This window comes from Terrapene carolina, unplaced genomic scaffold (genome assembly GCF_002925995.2).
Source record: "Terrapene carolina triunguis isolate 2854851 unplaced genomic scaffold, T_m_triunguis-2.0 Scaffold242, whole genome shotgun sequence".
Taxonomy (NCBI): Eukaryota; Metazoa; Chordata; order Testudines; family Emydidae; genus Terrapene; species Terrapene triunguis.
Window position 1 is genome coordinate 5,418,409 of NW_020664593.1, and position 22,940 is coordinate 5,441,348.

Genomic DNA, 22,940 nt, shown 5'->3' on the forward strand with positions numbered 1-22,940 from the left:
CCGGCCCCCGGCCAAGTGCCCGCGCCCCAGGCCCAGCACCACGCTGGCCCCGCGCTCCCAGCCCCTGCCGAGCATCGCGCCGGCTCCCGGCCAAGTGCCCGCGCCCCCAGCCCAGCACCGCGACCCCAGCCCCTGCCGAGCACCGCGCCGGCCCCCGGCCCCGCACCGCCGGGCCCTACCTCCCTATTTTCCCGGACATGTCCGGCTTTTTGAGATTTCCCCCCGGACAGGGATTTGAGGCCCAAAAAGCCGGACATGTCCGGGAAAATCCGGACATATGGTAACCCTACCGTCCCTGAGCGCCTTCCACTGGCTGCTCACTCCTTCCTGCCCCTCCTGCCTTAAGGGCGAGTGATGGGGGTGAGGGGATGGAGAGGAGAAAGTGGCGGAGGCTTCCGGGGAAGAGGTGAGGCAGGGGCAGGAAAAGGTGCAGCATGGGCGGGGCCACAAGGGAAGAGGCAGAGTGGGAGCAGTGCCTCAGTGCAGAGTGCGGGTGGGGCCACTGTCCGTGGGTGCTGAACACCACCTATTTTTTTCCGTAAGTGCTTAAGCCCCAGAGCACCCACGGAGTTGGTGCCTGTGAAAGAGGATCTTAAAATGCAAGGCCCTATCTGTTCTACATAGACACTTACAGGGCATTTTTTGTCAGAGGAGGGATTTGCCCCAGTGGCCCTGTAGAAAATCGCCTCTTATCCCTGTTGCTGTGTGGTGACTGTCTACTTGGCTGCTGCCCTCCCCCCCCCAGAGTGGCTACATTTCAGTAGTTCTGTATTTATATAGTTTTCAATTTCATCTTCGATCCTTTGGGACAGTAAGAAACTTTTCTCATCAGACTTATAATATTGAATCCCAGAAGTTGAGGATGGAAAACCTTTCTAGCTCAGCCAGGCCATCTCCCTGGGGCCAGCACACAGTTGTTGCTATTGTATATTTTCTAGTGGTTTTTTTCCACCCAGTCTAGTTTTAAAAGTCCCAAGTGAGAGGCTTCCACCTCTTCCCCTAAGAAAGAACACCTCTGAGGTTGCTGAAACACTAATACACACACAACCTGGTCATTAATGGAGCCTATCACTCCTTTCCTATCGCTTTGTTAAAAGCCCATTCACAACGCTCAAAAGAGATTGGCTTTTCCTGTTGTAATAAGCTGTTTTCAGCCTTAAAGCACAGGGGTCATGCAACAGGGTGTCTTGAGTAAAGCAGGTTTGTGGAGCTTCACCTGATAAACAGCAGATTAGAAACAGCTCTTTATTATCCCTGCTGTTGTGCACAACAGGTATTCACTGTTCCGCAGATGGGCATCCTGGAATTTCCCCAAGACTGTGATGGTGCCACTTGATTTGCTTCAAAGGGAGAAACAACAAAATCCCATTCACATTGAGGCCCATAGGTGTGATGGCTATAAACTCTTGTTTACTGTTCCAGAAAATGTGGATTATGGTGAACAATGGGGGTAATCACTGTGGGCAACACTATTGCAGGGAGTCTAATGACTCATTCAATAGAGAGCAAAACTGGATAGTGAAATGGGCTGTGTGTGTGTGTGTATGGGGCCTCATTATAATACTACTTACTTTGCACAGATCTAATGTCATTGGCCTGAAATGAATTCAAAACCTTGAATTGAAGTCAGTGTTTTATTGGTCCCGCCCCATTCCTTGGCAGGCTTAACCCACTGTCCCATTTCAGATTGCTAGCAGAGCTACTAGTTTTAGGTGCTGGGGTCACACTTTCAAATGGGCTTGCACTCAAACCCCCTTATTCGGCTGTACAGATGGGGTAATTGCTGGTCCATCTAGCTGATCAAATCACTCTGCTTTTCTAAACCACCCATCACTACAGTTTGTAGGTGGTGAGACACAGCTAAAATTCACAGCAAGTTCTATCCAACATAGGACCTCAAACCCTTTCCCCCCCATCAATCCTTGCATGCTGCAGCCTGATGACCTCCTTTTGCATGCTGGGGGAGGAGGTGAAGGGAAAGTAGGAAGAGAAGTTGCGAGAAGGAGGGGAAGAAGAGGTGAGACATCAGAGGGAGAGTGTATCCAGCCAGAACAGCATCTTTCATTGCTCACAGACCGACCAGGCACACTGTCTCTAGAGAAGCAGACTGCAGTCCCAAAGAGTGACAGGAGTACAAGGGGCAGCCTAAATCATCTAACCGTAGAAAGAAAATAGGCTGGGAAAATAGGTGGGTGGGAGCTCTTATTTTGGTCATCAGTGGGAGACTGTTCCATGTTGGGCACATTAAAGAAATGAATAATAGCACTTGGATCTTCCAGGCTGTTTACGTTGCTTATCTTCTGTATAAACTGTAATGGACACCTTCTTCCAGTCTCTTCAGCTTATGTATTACATCTACTTAGACTTACTCACACGCACTGACCGACATGTAATTTAAAGCCACTTGCATATCACCTGGCAGGCTGTGTTGTAACCCAGGCTTTAAGGCCAGAGGAGAGGAGTGTGTCAGAAAAAGTAACTAGCAAGAGGGTAGAAGGGCGAGTAGTGTGTCACCTCCTAATTGGTGTAATTTCCAGGACAGAGAAGCTAGAAGCTGAAATTAATCTCTCTTAGAGTCAAGCTCCCTTGCACTAATTTATCACTGTGTAACTTACACTACCTTACACATTACAGTATCTTACACATCACCTCTGAATTTGTCCTGCAGTGCCTTTAGCTCTGTACCATTGCAATCAGTTTTTCATATCCAGTCTTCAAGACTTTACTGTCAAATTGTAATACTACCAATCCACTGATTAGAAAATAGCTCTCCTTTTCAGTATGTCATTGTGTAGCCTTGCTGCCTCCCTTTTCATTTGGAGCCCTTGGGATACAGAGCCATCTTTGACTGGCAAGGAGAGATCTACAGTTGAGGAGCAAAGTAAAGAATGCTCCAGACTGCCAGTTGGAGAGAGTTGTTCTGATTAGCACTCTAAAGTGAATCATTGTTTTTTGGAGAGAAATGGGCCTAAATCCAGGACCTGAACACCTTTGAATTTTGAGAAAGTTCATACCTTGATTCAAACTTTGCAGCTTGAGCCCAAGGTTTCAGGGCTGTATTTCCAGTAGTATTAGTTCTTACATTTCATGTTACTTCTGTCTTTCAGTTTTTTTCACTATACCTTCTTGTCCATTTCTAGGTTGCGTTACCAGGGATATTTTGGGGGAGTAACCGCTCTAACAAGGGATCAGTTTTCCAAGGTGAATGGATTCTCTAACAATTACTGGGGCTGGGGTGCAGAAGACGACGACCTCCGGATCAGGTAACCAAATGGCTAGTGGGAAATGGGTGTTTATGGTATGGTATAGGATTTGGATGAATGGGATATCTGCCGATAATATCCCAAGTGTGACTTAACATGAGCACTTCAGTTCAGATGGAATAGGGAAGGGAATGTACCACTGGAAGGTCTTGAGATATGAAGAGTAAACGAGTTAGGGAATTTGCAGTGTGTGTGGCAGGGTATTACTGGCTGATCAGCAGTGTGTTATTGGGTGCTGGAATCGAGATGACGCTTGATTGTGGTTGTGTCTGGCAGCAGGATTCTTACATAGCTGCACTGTCTGGGTGATGGATGTTGTTGCAGAGACCCTTCAAAATGTAAAGAGGTTAAATTGATGCGATGATGTGTGTCTCAGTCTGCAGACAGCCTGAAACAATAGTTCTGAGAGGTGCCAACTGCCCAGTTACTGCAGTAAGATGTTCACTCTAAACCCTAACGATGAATGTGAACCTATTGACTTCATTGCGGCCAGAATATTAATATTATTATTTCCTTGTCCATGTGTCTTGGTCCTTCTAACAAACAGCCAGTTTGTGTGTTTATCCCACTATGCTAAACTGCCTCCCCTGTTGCCAAAATCCACAATGGTCCCCTACCTTAGTAGTTGAAATCTTTAGCTTCCCTCTAACTTCTTCAATGCCATTGGGTTTTCAATGTAAAAGCCTGTAGCTCATTGAAAATGGAATGGGCAGCATAAAATAATGTGAATTTAATATCAAAATAAATAATAATAGAGTTAAATATGCATTCCATCATACAATCAAGACAGACTAGACTGTGTTGTTTTTAATTTTCCTGATGATGCCCTGGAATTTTCAGCTGTCACCTGAGAGCCTCAGAATCCAGGGCCCTGCCACAGAAGTTAAGCCAAGTTCACTGTAGGATGAATGAGGCCTTGCCATAGACTCCCTGGATGAATACAGCCAACATGAAACAGACCACAAGGCTAGAGAGAATGACTGTTTAAATGTTGTGTAGTATAATGTGTTTAAACCCCCCAAATAAGCCATAGTAGCTTAACAGTTAATTGCTTGTGGTCAAAAGGAATGGGTGACTGGAGCGCTGAGTGTGCTGTGGGAAAAGAGAAGTGTGCTGGGCTCCATTTCTATGGTGGTGTGTGGGAGAGGAGGGTGTGTCTGAGTTCTCTGGGAGTGTGGCTCTCTGTTCTGTCTATATACATGTTTTAGCTCCCCATCATCCTCTAGATGCCCTTGAGAAGTCTGTGACCCTCTTCTTGCCATGCTCACAGGTACTGTTCTACTCACTGTAATGTTATTGCTTTCAGGGTTGAGATGCAGAAGATGAGGGTGATGCGGCCATCCCCTGATGTAGGAAAGTATACTATGATCTTCCACACAAGAGACAGAGGCAATGAGGCGAATGGCGAAAGGTAAGGACTAGCACTCCATTCCACACCCTCTCCCTGTAGGGGGAGACAGAAAGGACTGATGGCGCAGCCTCTCTCCTACTAACACCATCTGGGAAAGTGCTTTCTGCGGTGTCCTTCTCCTGGGAGCCTCATAGGAGAAAGAGGCTAACTAGCTAGGCTTGTTCCTGGAGACCATTGCATGGTATCTGAGCACCTCTTAAAATTGTGCACATAAATGCCTCCCCCCCACCCCCAACAACTAAGACGGAGTTACAGTTACAGGCACATATCCATCGTTTGGGTGCACAGTATCTTTCAAGCCTCAAAGGTTAGAAAGCCAGGAGTTTTCATGAAATTATAGGCTCCCTGTACGTTTGAGTCTGAGCCTGCTGAGGGAAGGGAAAGCAGGACTTTATGCTTCCCAATACACATGCACACACGAGAACAGATGTAAAACTGGGTAAAAGGAACACAGTCTTTAAAGTGCTCTCACTTCTCCTTCAGATCCCCCAGTAGCACAGGTGCAGGGGTAGAGCTTGATGCTCCTCTGCTGTGAATTGTAATGGCACCTCCACCTCTGGAGTAGGGGTTTCTCAACTCCACAGTCCTATAAATATTTTTTCTCTGATTATATCTTTAGGATGAAACTCTTGCGGCAGGTGTCCCGAGTGTGGAAAACAGATGGGCTGAACTCCTGTTCCTATAAACTGCTCTCGGTGGAGCACAACCCTTTGTACATTAACGTCACAGTGGATTTCAGCATGCCACCCAAGATCTCGTAACAGTTTCCTGTAGATTCTAGGAGATGGAAATAGATCTTCCACTTGCGGTAGCTGCTGCAGTGACTGGAAAGGCAGCGTTCTGCCTGAAGGGGTCCCCCAGCAGCACGGAGACAGTGCAGAGGAAATAGCTTCTTAGATCCTTTCTAATTATTTGGTTACGAAATTTGTTTTGTGGCAGCGCTCTGCGAGGGGACCTGTACTGACCGAGTGGATATGTCGCCGTGCCTGTTAGTTTGTTTTCACTGGGATATTTAGAAAGTCTACTTGTTCGGGCTGTTGGCTTTCTATTGTTGGGAGCTTGAACTACACCCACTGAAAGCTTCAGCTCCAGTAGGTGTTTCCAAACCTTCTGCCATTAGAGAGCAGGACACAGGAGCCAACACTGCCGTGTTTTCAAAAGGAGCGAGACTGCGTTATCATACAAAGTGCAAGAATATTTCATAGCCTAAAGTCTTGTTTAGAAAGGCTGATTTGATCTCAGCCTGGGTGAGTGAGGAAAGGGAGAGGGAAGTAATCATGTTAACTGCAGCCACATTGAAGAGAGTTTAAAAACTCTCAATACAATACAACCCATTTCACTCCGAAGGATTCCCTTGTCCTTCATCAGTTCAATTCAGTACCTAGTGGGAGTGCTCAAGAGTCCTGTGGATATACTTATTTCTACAGCAAGCCTGCAATACAGACACTAGTATGGTTATCACCTTCCTACTGTGCCAGTCTGGGCTGGGCATTGAGGGAATACACACAAATAAGTCATATGTAAAATGGATTGAGACTACCCACAGTTTCTTGCTTCCTAGACACTGTTAGCCTGGTGCTCAGTGTGGTATAAATACCCAACAAGGTAATGACTTGACTTTTTGTAGTTCTTGCTTTAGAAAAAATGGGGTTGATTTGTGGATAAACTGGTTAGCCGTTGCGGTAAATTGCAAGTTTCCCCATTGCAAATGCATGGGAGTGTTGTAAGCCCCTTCTCTACAGCAGCAGACAACACTGTGTTGGCGCTTGATGGGTAGATGTTGGTTGCAATCAATAAATGTAAGATCATAGTCTTCTCAAGAAGAAAAGCTTTGATTCTGATGTTTGTTATATTAATTCCTTTAGGACGCAGTAATTTATTACCTAGAAGCTTAAATGTTAAAAACCCTGCTTATGGTAGCATAAAGCCTAAAGAATTATTTCCTCTGGCTAGTTGCTAAGCATATTCATTCTGTCCTGCAGAGGAAAGACTCAAGCTGTTAAGGCTTACTGCTTATAAGAACAGTGTCCATCTTGGCCCCTGAGTTTGCCAACTTCATCCATTTGATCTTCAGATTATCTCTGACATTACTAATATTTTGGAATGTACCAAAAATTGCTGAGATTTTAAAACCAGTGATAGATTTTTCACTTCCACTATTTTCTGTTGTTGCTGAGGGTCAGGCAGGTGGTTTTTTGAGGGGAGAGAGAAAAAACACTCCATCTCCCCTATGTAAAGCTGTCCCAAAAGCAGCCCTTGCTCAAGCCCACCAGGGCTGAACAGGTTGACTGTATACAGTGAGGTCACAAAGGGGGCAGGACCTTCCAGACACTCTTCTTCAATCTGAAAAGTGAGTTGGTTTTTTTTACACTCTTACCTTTTTCCTCAAATCAAGCAAATGGGCCAAGTTTTACATTTCAGTCATTCTTGCTCTCACTGTATTGTGTGCTTAGAATGGTTTTATAATGGGAAAAGTGTGGAGGGTTTTTCTAACTTATTCCTCAAAACCTAGGATTTTACTTGAAGGTTTTGTTTTGTTTTTCAATTCTGTCAAAAAGCAAGAGACCACATCTTGAAAACTTGAGACAAAAGGTCAATGTTTGGAAAATTAAAAATGTGTGGCAGTGAAAATTAGAAATGATGTATAATGGAAATAGCAGATGCTTGCTATCATTAATGCTATAAAAGCTATGAGACACTGCTCCACCATGAACACTTTGAAAAGTAAATTCCATCATATGCTGCCATCTGCCGTTTCCCCCTGAACACTGCAGCAATAACTGCTCCTTTTAGTAAGGAAGCTGCAGCTGTTAAGTGTCTGTTTCATGCAGGGAGATCAGCAGCCCAGAGGAACTCTATCCCACCACACATTCTCTTGTGGCTATGACACAAGGACTTCCTCATCTTGGGGCTAGTTGACCTCATATGGTGGAGAATATGATATAGGCTGTAGACTGAATACAAAGCAGTTGCTCTGGAGAAGTGATGTTTTTAGAAGACTAATCTCTAGGGCCACCTAATGACAAAAGGAAATTAAACTGTATTTGCATTTTGTTTGGTCCTCTTGTCCCCCCTACAGAATGCTACCACCAGTCTACACTGAACAGGAAGGCAAAAAAGACTTAGCAAGTGCAGAAGACAGTAGTCTTTATTAATGGTATTTCTCAGCTGGTTGTGCATGTCAGAATGTATGCTCTTTCGAGTAGTTTCTGGATGCATTTGAGAAGTTGGTTGGTGATAATTAAGTCCTGTTTTAGTAGGCACAGGACATAAACTAGAACAGCTTGGTAAGGTATAGAGAAGGAGCAAACAGCAGAGATAGTTGGGACAGTGAGGCTTTTAATCCTAACGTATGCAGATTCAGACCCTGCTAGGGGAAAGGAAATAAAAAAAATAGGGCCTTCCCCTGAGACTGCCAGTCCTTACACAGCCACTCTGTTGATTGTCAGGAAACAATACAAAGCCTGTGTGGATGTACTTCTGCCTTGTTTAAGGGGTGGAAGAAATTCAATTTGTATTTAGAAATAGGACAGGATAACTCCAAGTGGTGCTTTACTGTAAATGTATTGAGAGGGTGCCTTTTAGAAATTGATTTAATCTATCTGGGTGGGGTACAAAGTCCAGCTTCAACCACTTCTCCTTTACCCTGGGAGAAAGACTACAATCTCTTCTTATTCCCATGAAGGCTAAGTAATTTTTCCTTATTAACATGTCAACAGAAAGGACCCAGAATGGAAGGCAGTGTGAAATGAAAGATGGGGAGCTTACCTTAGCTGGCAGTTAAAAGGATTCAACAACCCAAGAGCCTGACTGGTCTAATTAAACTTTCTTTACTATTGGCTAGTCCTGAGGGTCACCCCACTGTTTAGGGGAAGAGGACTTCCACATTGCTAAAGGGATTAACACATTTAGCAGTGTGACCTCCACACAATACACAGAAGGAGTAGGGGACTGTTCAAATAGCTTCAGCTGCTTAAAAGATGTAACCCAGTAAGAAATACAATAGGAGCAAAATGACTTCTTTAGATTTATGACAAGGCTTGCTTGCAGTCAGCTAAGAATAAATGGCTGGTTTGAGGGTCACAGTGACAGTCAGAATCCAGAGGAAAGGTAGTGAAATGCAATAGCTGTCTCTCATGATCTGTGAAAACTGAAGAGATGGCCCACTGGATGGCTGAAAGGACTGGTAAAGGGGGAAGACACAGGCCTTTAACTAGGGTGTTAGCCCAAGATTAGTTACTAAAGCATTAAGAACTGGCACATGTAGAACTAGCTGAGAATTCACACACTCAGTGGAGAAGTGTCTGTATCACAAAAGTGACAGATTCCCCCTTTATTGCAGTCTCAGAGCTAGGCCAAGGACTGAACTGGCTGTGGAGACTGAACCCCCCCTCTTAATCAGATTTCTCCAGGGCAGAGTTGAGGTGGTGGCAGGAATTTAGGGAAGCCTGCATTGTACTTCTGAATGGATGAGAACTTCAGGGTCCAGCTATCCAGCTGTCAAGGCAGTGTTGCTGCCAACAGCAGTGCAGAAGTAAGGTTAGCAGTTCTGCAACTCCCCCTTCCATAATCTTGTGACCTCCCCACAACTCCTTTATGGGCCAGGACCCCTACAGTTACACCACCATGAAATTTCAGATTTACATAGCTGAAATCATGAAATTTACAGCTTTAAAAATCCTATGACTGTGAAAATGACCAAAACAGACCATGAATTTGGTAGGGCCCAATTCCTGCAGCTGAGGGGAGACTGGTAACTTATGTTTAAAGTAACCCTTTTCTAGCTCTTATAGATACATGGTGTTTTATTTCTACTAATCCCATGCTGAGTTTTTTTTAGTAGTGTTCTAAGTGAATAGATTTATAATTAGATCAGCACTGGCAGACACAAAAAATGCAGGAGGCCAATACTCAGGTTCCTGCTATACCAAGCCTCTAGACTTCCTATGGAGAAGCTCATGTACATAGCAAGTGGTCACATAAAACAGGAACCATAAGATGGCTATTAACTTTCAAAATCTTATATTTAAACTTCCTGAAGAATATTTACAAAAAATGTAACAGTTGGAAAGGGAAATATTTAACACTGAGGAAAAAAAAAATTATTTCGAGACAGACTGCAACTAGAGAATCTCTTTACCAGTGACATGGGACTGAGGTTTCTTTCAAACAAAACATAGAACATGTCCTCAGAGTAGCTTTAACCCCAATTACCAGTAAGCAGTAGGATATGCAGAGGTTACATAGCTGGCATTCAACTAACTATCCAGCTAACGGGTGACGCTGATTTAAGAGTACACAGCTTAGAGTGGATTTATCTGGTGATGAATAAGGACGTACTCTGCAAGGCTGCAACGGAGGGGTGTGTGTGTAAAGGGCTCAGTAAGCATCACATTTTACAGCGCTTAAAAGGGATTCTCTACAATAAACTGAATCCAGTCTCGTAGCTTTCATGCCTCATTCCTGAAGACTCTTCTAACCCTTGCATGTTTGGAGGAAAGGTGAAGCCCACAGCAGGAAATAATTCCTCAATCTTTGTAGACTTCTGATTCCTGATTAGCTATAGGCTGGCACCTCCTGTGTTGCACAATTTCCAGGTGCTGCACTAATACTCAAGCTCTCTTCTCTTTGTTTTTATTCTCTGGAGGCAGCATGGGAGCATTCCCAATGTCCACAGTGATGTTGGTATAAAGAAGGTGCTTCTTTCTTGAAAGGAGTTTGAACTCTACAGAATTCATTCCATCATCCTTCCATGTTTTTCTGGTGTTATGCAGTGGAGCAGGCCTGAAGGGAGGAGAATACCTGTAGTTAGATAAGAGAACAGCAGGGGGAGACTAAGGGACATTCCCATCTTTGTCCAGTCAGTTACAATACAACTCTTGAGAAATACACAACACTGTATATGCGACTATGATTAAGTAGCTTAATCAGAGAGAAGAGGTGCACTTTCAGGTAACACTTGAAGTAAGATGTAGATAGGCAGATAGGGAAGCTGTTCTAGGTGGCAGCAGCTTTATAGGTAAAGCCTGTTCCACCAAAAGACCTCAGATTGTTCCTTCGCACAAAGGAAACCTGTTCTAGACAAGCAGAGAGTGGAGCAGAGACATGCTGTGAGGTGCAGGAGACTGGAGTAATCGTTTGGTGTTTATAAACTAGGACCATTTGGAACTGGAGCCTGAAATGAATGGGTTAGACTAGTGGCCTGTGTGAATACAAGAATGATGTGGCAATGGTGATCTGTATCTATGAAAAGGCAGTGGCAGCACCACACTGCACATGTTGGAACATGGAGAGAGGGGGCCTGAGGAGGCAAAAGTGGCAATGAGGATTTCAGAGGTAGAATGGAGATGCAGATGGCTGTATGTCGACGTGTGAAACACATGAGAGAAGCTGTTAAGGAGCTAAGCCTTAAGGATAAGGCAAGTGGGAGGGCTGAGATGCCAATGTAGACAGCCTCCACCCCACCAGATAACACCTTCTTCCAGCTCTTGGTATGTAAGTAGGTCCTCAGGGATTTAAATTAGAGGGTCCACCTTACCCATATATGCTGAATTCAGTGCTCTGATTTCACATTTTTAATGGGTCTGCATACAGCTTAGTGTTTGTCTACTGCTAGCATAATACTTTGTTATATAAAAATCTTAAGACATTTATTTTGTCTAAGATGTACATAGAAATCTTGAGAGGAGGGAAGACATAAGAGAACAAGCTTCAATGTTTCCAAGATACCTTGAGATTATTAATTTGGAAGTTGTCTTGGTTCTTCATATGATGAATTTGATGACTATTTAGAATTCATATTTTAACGAACTATTACTGTAGTGTCTGGAGCCCTAATCATGGGCTAGGACCCCACTGTGCTAGGGGCTGTACAAAACTCTTGCTAGCAACTGCCAATCAAAACAATGAGCTTACTAATAAGGACTTCAAACAATGTGATGAACTAGTATTAAAGCATCTACACTTTAAAAATATAACCACCAAAAGAAAGTAAGGTTCAGTTGTAATTGGCTTTTGACCAGACAATATTGCTGATATCACAAATGTTCTTTTGTCCATGAGTCCACAGCCTGCCAGCAGGACGGCAGGAATTTAAGTTGTAATCAAAACAAATCAAGCAAATGCTTCCACCCGGTGAATCTCCTAAACGCTGTGCTGAACAAAGCCAGAGACAGTTTCTTTAAATAGCAGCATTTAAAAGCAGGATGGTGAAAGGCACAGTCCAAGAAGCTGCTTTCTGCCCTGCATGAGGAGGAAGTTGATATCACTCAGTCAGCAGGCTCTACAGACCAGGGATGGCCACACACTGGAATTAGGACAAGTGAGGACAGGGCCCTCCTACAATAGTTACCTTATTGGGTACTCTTCACTCCCTTTGTGTTGCTCAAGATCCACCATTTTGTAACGTCCAAGATGAATAGGGGTCCTGACTATTTTCATTCCTGCTAACTGAATCCTTTAAAATGAAGACAGAGCAAAATCTGGGTTTATACACAAGAATGCCAGCTCTAGGCTACACAACGTACAGAGATGGTTCCTGGCAGAAACACAATCAAAGCAAAAAAACCACACAACAGGGCTGAAAAGACAGTACTTCAAATTCAAGAAGAGGAAGTAAGATTATGGTACTCAGTAGTACCTCCTGAATTATGGCACAATGCACCACTGACTTTACTGACACCACTTGTAGAGACGGATAGGAACACTTACTTTACCTAAAACTAGTGTGGTACATACGTGTGAGCGGGGCCAGCAGCAGAGCATTATGCTACCATTCAGATGAGCTAGGGCAGTAGAGTTTCAGAGACCGTACCTGCTGTGTCTGAATGCCCAGGCTAGGGAAATTTACAAAAAAGTATTACTAGTACTACTATCATTTGAAGTGAATCACTGGCAGTTCTGGATAGATCTTAAGGGCAGAAAAGGCTCCCATAGCCAGACCCATTGCTACTACCATGTTCGTTTAATTTGCTGAAGATTTAGGCAGTTTAGTTTGGCAAATTAACATCTTTGAAACTTTTTATTCAATTTCTTTCAATAAACGTTTCGTTTGAGATAAGTGCTAGAGGTAGATAGCAGCAAGCTGCACTGCAACATTCCTGCTCCCAAGCCCTTGGGAAAGGTCAGAATGCCAACAATATTTAGACTAGAATTATCAAAAGAAACCCAGAAATGGTATTAATTCATTAAGGGAGTATGTTTTAGCATTTGGTAAAGTACCATTATCTCAGCCTGGGCTGTAGCAAAAGTTTGTATGTTTGCATTCAGAAAATAAACATTACACTGCACAGAAAAATGGACACAACTGCAAAAGAGCTGAGCTAACTTTGCTGTTGAACTCTAGTCTGGTATTGCCAGACTAATTGTAGCTTTTTGTATTTAAAGTTGCATTATTATGTTAATGCAACAATGAAAAACCCACAAAATTAGCATAAACACCCCAAAACATGGTCTGTGCTTAATGTTAATACTTAAATGGTTCCAGTTAAGATGCTGAAGCTCATTTCTCACAGGAGGTGAACGAGAAGGATACTAATGCCTGAGATTAAGGTTTAAACTTGGCTTCATCTGTACTGTACTGACTGCAAAACCGTGGTCAGTGTTGATTGGCCAACCTAGCTCTTCAGTTGTGTTTAATATAATAAAGCTTTATAGAGAAGACAAGGCCAGCAAGGGTTCATGCCATATTTTCCATTTTATTTTTGTTGTTCTACAGCATAGTTGGTCAGTCCTTTCTAAAACTCAGCTCTCTTAGGTGTCTCAAGCTGGTCACTCAAAAACTGAGGCACCCCAAATCACTGCAAACTTTTGTAAACACAGGCCTGTACGTTTGTGAACAAAGAATCATTATTAGCCTCCACCGCCAACAGCAATGTGCCCCTCAAGTGGCTGTGGTTATCAATTATTTGTAGTACATAATTCTCACAGGATAGTGCATGGGATTTACTTTCCTTCAAGGAAGGTATGTTTTGGGGTCTACTCAGGCTAACAGTGCCCCTTGAACAGATTTATTCCTTTAAAAAAAAAAAAAAAAAAATGAAGTGCACCCTAATGCACAGGACTCTGGTATGGCACTTCTCACCACTGGCACCCCACTTGAGACCCATGTTAAGAGCTGAAGTAGTGCAGAAAGCATTGGGATAGGTCTCCTGTTTGTTTTTAGAAATTCAAGATGCACTATACCCTGATATTCCATTAATCAAATAGTACTTTCATTATTTTTAAAAGTAATCATGTTCCTTTAATAAGATTTCTCTGATCAAAGGAAGTAACTTTGTGTTAAACACCTAACTTTCCATTCTCAGGAGCACAATGCTTGGTAAGACTCCCAGTGTCCTTGAACAGAATGTTCCACTGAAAATTACATAACTTGTCACACTGTGCAAGAGCAGGAAATAAATGTACGATTTTTACTGCCAGCTAAGTAGTAGAACCTCCCCAACAGTTTGCCTCAATGTCCACTAGTAGAGCTGTACCACTGGTGAATTACAGCTACAGTGCTTGCTAGGGTAGATGAGGCCAAAGGGTCTTTATTCTGTGCTCTACAGAGCTGCATTGGGCACAGCAGCTGTAATTAAAAACTCTCTATAGTCACATCCGTAGTACGTCACCTTCCTAGCAACAAATCACATTTTGCCAACACTGACACATACGGTACTTTAAGGCTCTATGGTATGTCACTACGTGTCTGACGGTTTAAAGATAGTAACGTAAGGAATCCAGATTTCTAGCTCCCCAAATGCTGTGTACTTACTGAAACAGTCTTGCAGGTGGTAAATGCCATGTACTGAATCCCCTCCTATTTTTAAATCTAAAGCTTCCCTTAAAATGCCCTAGGTTTTCTACGTGTCAGCCTAGTATTCTCTCCTATGGAATGATTAATTTTGGTGAGAGTCAACTATCAGTCACTAGTGGTTTATACAGCTCTTGGAAGAACCCCAGAGACAGCACAGGGGTATTCAATGCAACATTATCTAGCTCCTGAAGCCCAAACTATCTGAAGAAAGCTAACCTCCTACTGTACAAAAGTGATACTTTAAATAATATTAGATCTAACATGCCCTGACCATCAATTCTGAATTTAATGTCTCCAGAACTGAACTCTGGAAGGATGCTGATACATTGGAGAGGATTCAGAGAAGAGCCACCAGAATCATTAAAGGATTACAAAACATGCCTTACAGTGATAGATTGAGCTCTTTGAGCCTAACCTATTTATAGCTTAACTGTAAGGGGTGACTTTATTACAGTCTGTAAGTAAGTATCTACATGGGGAACAAATATTTAATAGGCTCTTCAATCTAGCAGAGAAAGTACAACTGTCTAGTTTCAACTTCTAGCCACTGGATTAATTCAGACCGGAAATAAGGTGTAAATTGTTAATGGTGAGAGTAATTAACCATTGGAACAATTTACTAAGGGTTGTGGTGGAGTCTACATCACTGACAATTTTTAAATCAAGATTGGATTTTTTTTTCCTAAAAGATATGGTCTAGGACAGGTGTTCTCAACCTTTTTCTTTCTGAGCCCCCCTGCCCCTCAGAACATGCTATAAAAACCTCTACAGCACACCTGTGCCACAAAAAATGTTTTTCTGCATATCCAGTAGATTAAAAGCCAGGGCTAGCATTAGGGGATAAAAAGCTGGGCAATTGCCCGAGGCCCCATGCCACAGGGGACTTTGCAAAGCTAAGCTGGCTTCATCCCCAGGCAGTGGGGCTCGGGCTTCGGCTTTTTACCCTGGGCCCCAGTGACTCTAGTGCCAGCCCTGCTCTCCGATTTATTTCTGGTTGAGAACCACTGATCTAGGAATTATTTGGAGGAAGTTCTGTGGCTTGTATTAAGTAGGAGGTCAGACGAGATGATCATAATGGCCCCTTCTGGCCTTGGAATCTATGAATCATAGCACTATACACAATTAAAGTTGTCCAGAACCTATTAGCTCTTTTATAGGGCTAATGGAGACCACGCAATATGTTGTTACTTTAGACCTTTATTTAGTTCTATTTTAAATGGCCCAGTTCTATCCGTTAGTACCTTGCAGCAATGTCATCGTCTTCACCACGACTGCCCCAGTAGGTGTTTGGAAACCCATTTATCTTCATGTAATGCTCTGGAGTCAAAGCAGAGACACCTCCAAAAAAGGACCAATATGGCAAACTGGAGAAGAGAAGAGCAAATTGTCAAAATTGAGAGTTTGCATCAGACACTTGACAAAACTGTCTTACACTAGTGATGAGTCACATGCATGTTGGTCTCAGCTTATTGTACTTGTATTGCACAAGAAGCTGGATGATAGTTTTCATATTTACGTGGCAAGTGTATTGAACTAAAAAGAACTTTCTACAGGTTTTCGTCACTGACTAAGTGGGATATTAAGACTTCAGTGCAGAAGATCAGACTGGTAAATTCAACTGAGATTCCTTCTAACCAGCAAAATTCAGAGAATAACTGTTCTGTAACTCGGGCATTTTTTCCCCAGTGTGAGGGAAATACTGTACTCTGCTCACAGAAGAAGGAAAGAAAATAATTAGCCATCAATCACAGGAAGATGCATTTCAGTTTGCTTTCAATAGCTGCTGAAGACAAAAAGGGGTCTCAAAGGACTGGGTTTGTCCTGGTGTGTCACAAAATGATCCATGATAATTCTATCGCTGTGGAGGAGGGAAGCCATAGCTGTTGAAAGTGATGTAGATTACGATTTCATCAACATCTCAAAGACAGCTCAGTGTTCAGATCCCTACTTAGCAGCAGTATCATGTCACATTTACAATGAGGAGTCCAGTGGCACCTTAAAGACTAACAGATTTATTTGGGCATAAGCTTTCATGGGTAAAAATCCCCACTTCTTCAGATGCATGGAGTGAAAATTACAGATACAGGCATAAATATATTGGCACATGAAGAGAAGGGAATTACCTTACAAGTGGAGAACCAGTGTTGACCAGGCCAATTCAGTCAGGGTGGATGTGGTCCACTCCCAATAATTGATGAGGAGGTGTCAATACCAAGAGAGGGAAAATTGCTTTTGTAGTGAGCCAGCCACTCCCAGTCCCTATTCAAGCCCAAATTAATGGTGTTAAGTTTGCAAATGAGCAAAAAGCATGTCACATTTGTGCTGCTTAATGCTCTCCATCTTGCATCTTAGGGAAGAAGAGAACAAAAACCTTTCAGTTTCAATATGGGTGCATGGGGGAAGAGCAGCAGGAATCATTTGACTAGCTACTCTGACACATGTCCCTTCCTGCAACAGCCACCCAGGTGGGAATACATTGAGGTAACATCCTTCAGTGTCCAGTCATAGGCTATACTATATGTTCCATGAAAAGGAACTGCTGATAAGATCATGAAAAGTGTCCATCCCAAATGCAGACCCTTACCTGTACTGGAATTTGTCTATGGCACTGGCAATGTGTTTGGGGTAGTATTCATCACAGACGTAGAGGTTATAATCATTTTCAGGAATGAGGTCCACGTCATGCAGGAGCAGACAGTCCCAGTCCTCATCCTTCATGGCTTCCCGGACACCAACATTAAGGAGCTTGGCTCGGTTAAAAGTAGCATTCCCAGCCTGGAAAAGAAAACATGCAGTTTACTCACCAACTCCTGGAATGGCTTCAAGGATCTAAGGCTGCTCACACTGAAGTCAATGGCAAAACTCCCATGGATTTCAATTTGAGTGAGACTGGAACCAAGTGATGCTGGGAAAAGTTTTCAGAAGTCTCTTAGCTGCTTTTGAAAATTTGACCTACTGCCTTAGCAACTCTATGAACTTTGGGAAGTTGGAAGTCTTTTGCACATGGACATAAAGAAAAGGATTCTAATCTCTGTAACAGACTAACGTAGATCTTCAACTATACTTCCCTGCACACAGAGATTATACCCTCATCCCTCTTTAGAAAGAAGCCAGAAATCAGAACACATATCCTGGTTACATGCAATTGAAAAAGACTCCCCTTCCTAACTAGCCATCAGTTGTCACCACTAGTTAATTTCCCCCCTCTGGGGATCCTTCACAACGCCAGAACTCATCCGTTACACCAACTGTTTGGCCTATGTAGGAGTGACCCAGAGCAGGATCAAATCAGAGTTTGGATCTCACTCTAGTCTAGGCAGACAGTAAGGATACCTAGTTCCACTCTGGCACCTACTTCTGACTGACTCAGAAGCAGCTCCAATGAACTCGAGAGGAGCCATATTCAGTCCTCTTTCACAGGAAAGATCATCACCCTTTAAGTTTAAATTTGTCCCTCCAAAAAACAAACATGGAACAGTATCTAGTGCTAAGATACAACGACAAGCGCTTTAGACATACAAATTATGTGCCACTGTACATTCACAAACTCCGTATTTCTCATGGGGGGAATTGTGTGTCCACTTTTCCATTCACAGTCAAACCACTCCTTAACTGGAAATCTCAGCAGCAGTGATAGACACACATTGTTTTGATTTACCTGGTGAATCAAGTAGATGCCGTAGTGAAGCTGTTGGCGCTGCAGGAAGGGATGAAGATAATAGAGAAGGTGTCGCAGGTGCGTCTCCTGGTTCTTGTGTGGTACAATGATGGCTGATTTGTAGCGAGCCAGGCAGTGAGGAGGACTGTAGCGGCCTCCAAACTGAACAAAGGGATTTTTTTTTATTATCATTCTTTCACTGGGGAATGCATTAAAGGTGATGGTTAATGGACCAACTGTAAGAACGAGGGAAGGGGAAAAAAAAAAGTGAAAATTTGGTGAATGAGGTTGAGCCAAATCACTGTTCGAATCCATCAGAATAAAGCTTGAAACACTTGAGCTATACCCAACAGGGAGCAGTATAGTGGGGCATCTGTCACACTATGGGTTCGAATCTACAAGGGAGGCCTTTCAGTGGGCTGATCCACAGTCTTGTTCTTCTGACATTTGGTCTTCTCTTCTAGTGTGAGTGAAGAACCAGACTCCTGTGAAGTACATTGTGTAAGCAGACCACAAGGGTGTCTCGATAAAAGGCAAGATATTTATCATTGCAGGATAATTGTTTCTCCAACTACTCTTCTACAATCACATCTGCCTTCTTTAATACTGTTTCCCATTTATGTATCAATGCCTCACTTCAGGTAAGGGATCAAGGACAAAGTGGTGTGGAGGAATTGTGGTGACTACAAAGAAACTATTTTGGAGAAAACAGAACTTAAAGGGAGCAGGGGCACTTTCTCTCACTGCAGCCCATGCCACCCAAAGATTGCCCTTCTGTTCTAAGGGCAATCCGATATTATTTAGCAGTAGGTGGAATATTTCCTACTTTGAGAGTTCACAGCCAGGTCTCAGTCCATTCTGTTGTGAACATGGGCTCTGCCACCTTCTTAGTGTCAGGAAATCAGACCCTTGCTACCCTACAGTTTATTTTGGCAGCTTCTTTTCCCCTCCCGCACCACTTCCCCCCCCCCCTGAAGAAACCCAAACCTTTCTTAAATATTAAAAATAAAATAATAATAATAATAATAATAATAATAGAACCAGATGTCTGTCTAATGAAGAACTCTGATTTTTGACTGCTACCAAGAATTTTCCTAACCAACTGCTCCCATGTTTGCTTACTTGCAACAAACAGAATGGCTGTTCTTCAGGGAACTATGCTATGGGAGAACAGCTCTAGATCATGCCTACCATGGCTAGGTGATTACTATGATTGTATTATCTGCTTCTATGGAACTCTCAGCTTCGGTCTTTAAAAACAAAACACTTTATTCCATTATTGTTTTTAAGCTGTACATTTCTATTATACTGTTTTTATATTTAAAATAAAAAGTTAAAGTAACTGTTTTCATATGCAAGTACTAACTATTGCTCCAGTGTGAGTTGGCGTTTGTCTAAGAGATACTAACAAAATGTACTTCTATTCAGATTCAGTTGCATTTATGGGAGTCACTACAACAAAGGGTATGAGGTTTTTTTGTTTTTTTAAAGAGATGGTGTTGTTTCTTTCAGTATAAATCAGGACCCTGATTCATTCATTCAGGATCAAATTCAGTAGCGCCAATCTGTAAATTCCACAACAGCAACTCCTGCTTTCTAAAAATCAACCTTAATTTATTCTACTGCCATGCAATATTCTTACATTTTTGTTCTCCCACCCCCACCGCTCATCGATGAATTTTGGAAGTGTTTTCCAACCATGATTATTTTAAGAGGATAAAGTTAGTTGTCATGCTCTCCTGGCCACGTGGCTCCTCAGCTCCTATGTTGTTGTCCAAGCAACCTAGCTCAGAACCTGCTGCTTTCCCTGCCACGCATGGGGAGAAAAAACAAGCTTCCTTTCAAGCTGCTTCTATGGCTCGTATCCCTAAGAACTTCTGGCTCCCCCGCATAGGGTGACCAGATGTCCCGATTTTAGGGTCTTTTTCTTATATAGGCTCCTATTACCCGCCCCCCACACACACACACCTCCTGTCCCGATTTTTCACACTTGCTGTCTGGTCACCCTACCCCCACACTCCCTGGCTGCAAGCTGGGCTTCAGGTCTGGTTCCCTAACCCCGGCCTCCTGTCTCCATAGAACAGCATAGGGAGCAAGCACTATAATGCAATGAACTCCCTCTTGTGGGGAAAATAAAAGGCAGCTGCATACAGATCTCTGCAGAGCAAGTAGACAGAAAAACCATCAGTGTCCAACAGGAGTAAAATAGCAAATTTCAGGGCAGAAGTACTGAAAAATGCTATATTCCAGAGTCCACAGTTAAAATGAATGGATCAGTTCACACCTTTCAGAGCTATTATTTCAGCTCTCTGAATACTTGTGCAGACAGCACTTCATCGATTTACATTTTCAAAGTTCTCTCTACAACCATGAGTGCTATAAACAATATTTTATTTTTCAATTAACACTCAGATTCTGGAGCACGATTCCATGGCAAGCTCTGCTGCCACGGAAGACAGGGCCCTGAGCACAGTGCACTCTTGTACTGTAGCGGGAATTAAGACGCCCTTGCCACTATTGTTCATTCTCTCTCAGAAGACACTATTTACATAAAGACTGTGCTTCCAACCTGTGCTCCCTTGACCACCACTGGCTGACAGAACGTAACAAAGGCAAACAGCGAGGAGTTAAGGTAGGAGAGCTTCTCTTGAATCAGATTACTTATGAAATGATTTGCAGAGGAAACAGGTTAGAGTACTACTGAATCAAAAAAATATAAAGTGTTATTTCCCCAAAGCTTCCTGAGTCGTTGCTCTGCACCTATAACATTACATGGAAAAGAATCTTTTAACCATGTTTAGAGACGTATAATTGTCAACCAGAACAGGAAGCTTCTAGCTGCATATATAAAAACCACAGCCCCCCCCTGCATATCCATCCCTTTAGCTCATCAACACCACTCTGATCCCACTGAGGATTACCTAAAGAAACTACACCATCTGCTAAAAAAACTCCCTGACAAAGCACAGGAACAAATCTGTACAGATACATGCCTAGAACCCCGACCAGGGACATTCTATTTGCTACCCAAGATCCATAAACCTGGGAATCCTGGACGCCCCATCATCTCAGGCATTGGCACCCTAACATCAGGCTTGTCTGGTTATGTGGACTCTCTCCTCAGACCCTACGCTACCAGCACTCCCAGCTATCTTCGAGATACTACTGACTTCCTGAGGAAACTACAATCCATCGGTGATCTTCCAGAAAACACCATCCTGGCCACTATGGACGTAGAAGCCCTCTACACCAATATTCCACACAAAGATGGACTACAAGCTATCAGGAACAGTATCCCCGATAATGTCACAGCTAACCTGGTGGCTGAACTCTGTGACTTTGTCCTCACCCACAACTATTTCACATTTGGGGACAATATATACCTTCAAGTCAGCGGCACTGCTATGGGTACCCGCATGGCCCCACAGTATGCCAACATTTTTATGGCGGACTTAGAACAACGCTTCCTTAGCTCTCGTCCCCTAACGCCCCTACTCTACTTGCGCTACATTGATGACATCTTCATCATCTGGACCCATGGAAAAGAAGCCCTTGAGGAATTCCACCATGATTTCAATAATTTCCATCCTACCATCAACCTCAGCCTAGATCAATCCACACAAGCGGTCCATTTCCTGGACACTACTGTGCTAATAAGCGATGGTCACATAAATACCACCCTGTACCGGAAACCTACTGACCGCTACACTTACCTACATGCCTCCAGCTTCCATCCAGGACACACCACACGATCCATTGTCTACAGCCAAGCTCTAAGATATAACCGCATTTGCTCCAATCCCTCAGATAGAGACAAGCACCTACAAGATCTCTATCAAGCATTCTTAAAACTACAATACCCACCTGCTGAAGTGAAAAAAACAGATTGACAGAGCCAGACGAGTACCCAGAAGTCACCTCCTACAAGACAGGGCCAACAAAGAAAATAACAGAACACCACTAGCTGTCACCTTCAGCCCCCAACTAAAACCTCTCCAGCGCATCATTAGAGATCTACAACCTATCCTGAAAGATGATCCTTTACTCTCACAGATCTTGGGAGACAGACCTGTCCTTGCTTACAGACAACCCCCCAACCTAAAGCAAATACTCACCAGCAACCACACATCACTGAACAAAAACACTGACCCAGGAACCTATCCTTGTAACAAAGCCCGATGCCAACTCTGTCCACATATCTATTCAAGTGACACCATCATAGGGCCTAATCACATCAGCCATACCATCAGGGGCTCGTTCACCTGCACATCTACCAATGTGATATATGCCATCATGTGCCAGCAATGCCCCTCTGCCATGTACATTGGCCAAACCGGACAGTCTCTACGCAAAAGAATTAATGGACACAAATCTGACATCAGGAATCATAATACTCAAAAACCAGTGGGAGAACACTTTAACCTGTCTGGCCATTCTATGACAGACCTGCGGGTGGCTATCTTAAAACAGAAAAACTTCAAAAACAGACTCCAACGAGAGACTGCTGAGCTGGAATTGATATGCAAACTAGACACAATCAACTCAGGGCTAAACAGGGATTGGGAATGGCTGAGCCATTACAAACATTGAATCTATCTCCCCTTGTAAGTATTCTCACACTTGCTTCTTATCAAAGTGTCTGTACTTGGTTACCTTGATTATCACTTCAAAAGTTTTTTTTCTCTTACTTAATTGGCCTCTCAGAGTTGGTAAGACAACTCCCACCTGTTCATGCTCTCTGTATGTGTGTATATATATCTCCTCGATATGTTTCACTCAATATGCATCCGAAGAAGTGGGTTGTAGCCCACG

General features: G+C 43.2%; 2 protein-coding genes across 4 annotated transcripts in view; one reads left to right on the forward strand and one right to left on the reverse strand.

Annotated features, from left to right (window-relative positions):
• B4GALT4 (beta-1,4-galactosyltransferase 4) overlaps positions 1 to 6,621 on the forward strand; it is a 53,767-nt gene extending 47,146 nt beyond the window's left edge. For all 3 annotated transcript variants that reach the window (XM_024198404.3, XM_024198403.2, XM_024198405.2), the window contains 3 exons: positions 3,141 to 3,263; positions 4,570 to 4,674; positions 5,294 to 6,621. In XM_024198404.3, coding sequence (XP_024054172.1) covers positions 3,141 to 3,263; positions 4,570 to 4,674; positions 5,294 to 5,435 — 370 coding nt within the window. In that variant the 3' untranslated portion in view covers positions 5,436 to 6,621. The remainder of the gene's footprint in view (positions 1 to 3,140; positions 3,264 to 4,569; positions 4,675 to 5,293) is intronic.
• Positions 6,622 to 10,042: 3,421 nt separating this feature from the next.
• LOC112105555 (beta-1,4-galactosyltransferase 3-like) lies at positions 10,043 to 18,782 on the reverse strand. The gene is made up of 5 exons (XM_026657411.2): positions 18,129 to 18,782; positions 17,055 to 17,245; positions 15,712 to 15,834; positions 12,026 to 12,130; positions 10,043 to 10,458 (listed from the first exon to the last, which is right to left on the reverse strand). The coding sequence occupies exons 1-5, from the start codon at positions 18,441 to 18,443 to the stop codon at positions 10,287 to 10,289; spliced, it is 906 nt and encodes a 301-aa protein (XP_026513196.1). The 5' UTR covers positions 18,444 to 18,782; the 3' UTR covers positions 10,043 to 10,286.
• Positions 18,783 to 22,940: the final 4,158 nt, after the last annotated feature.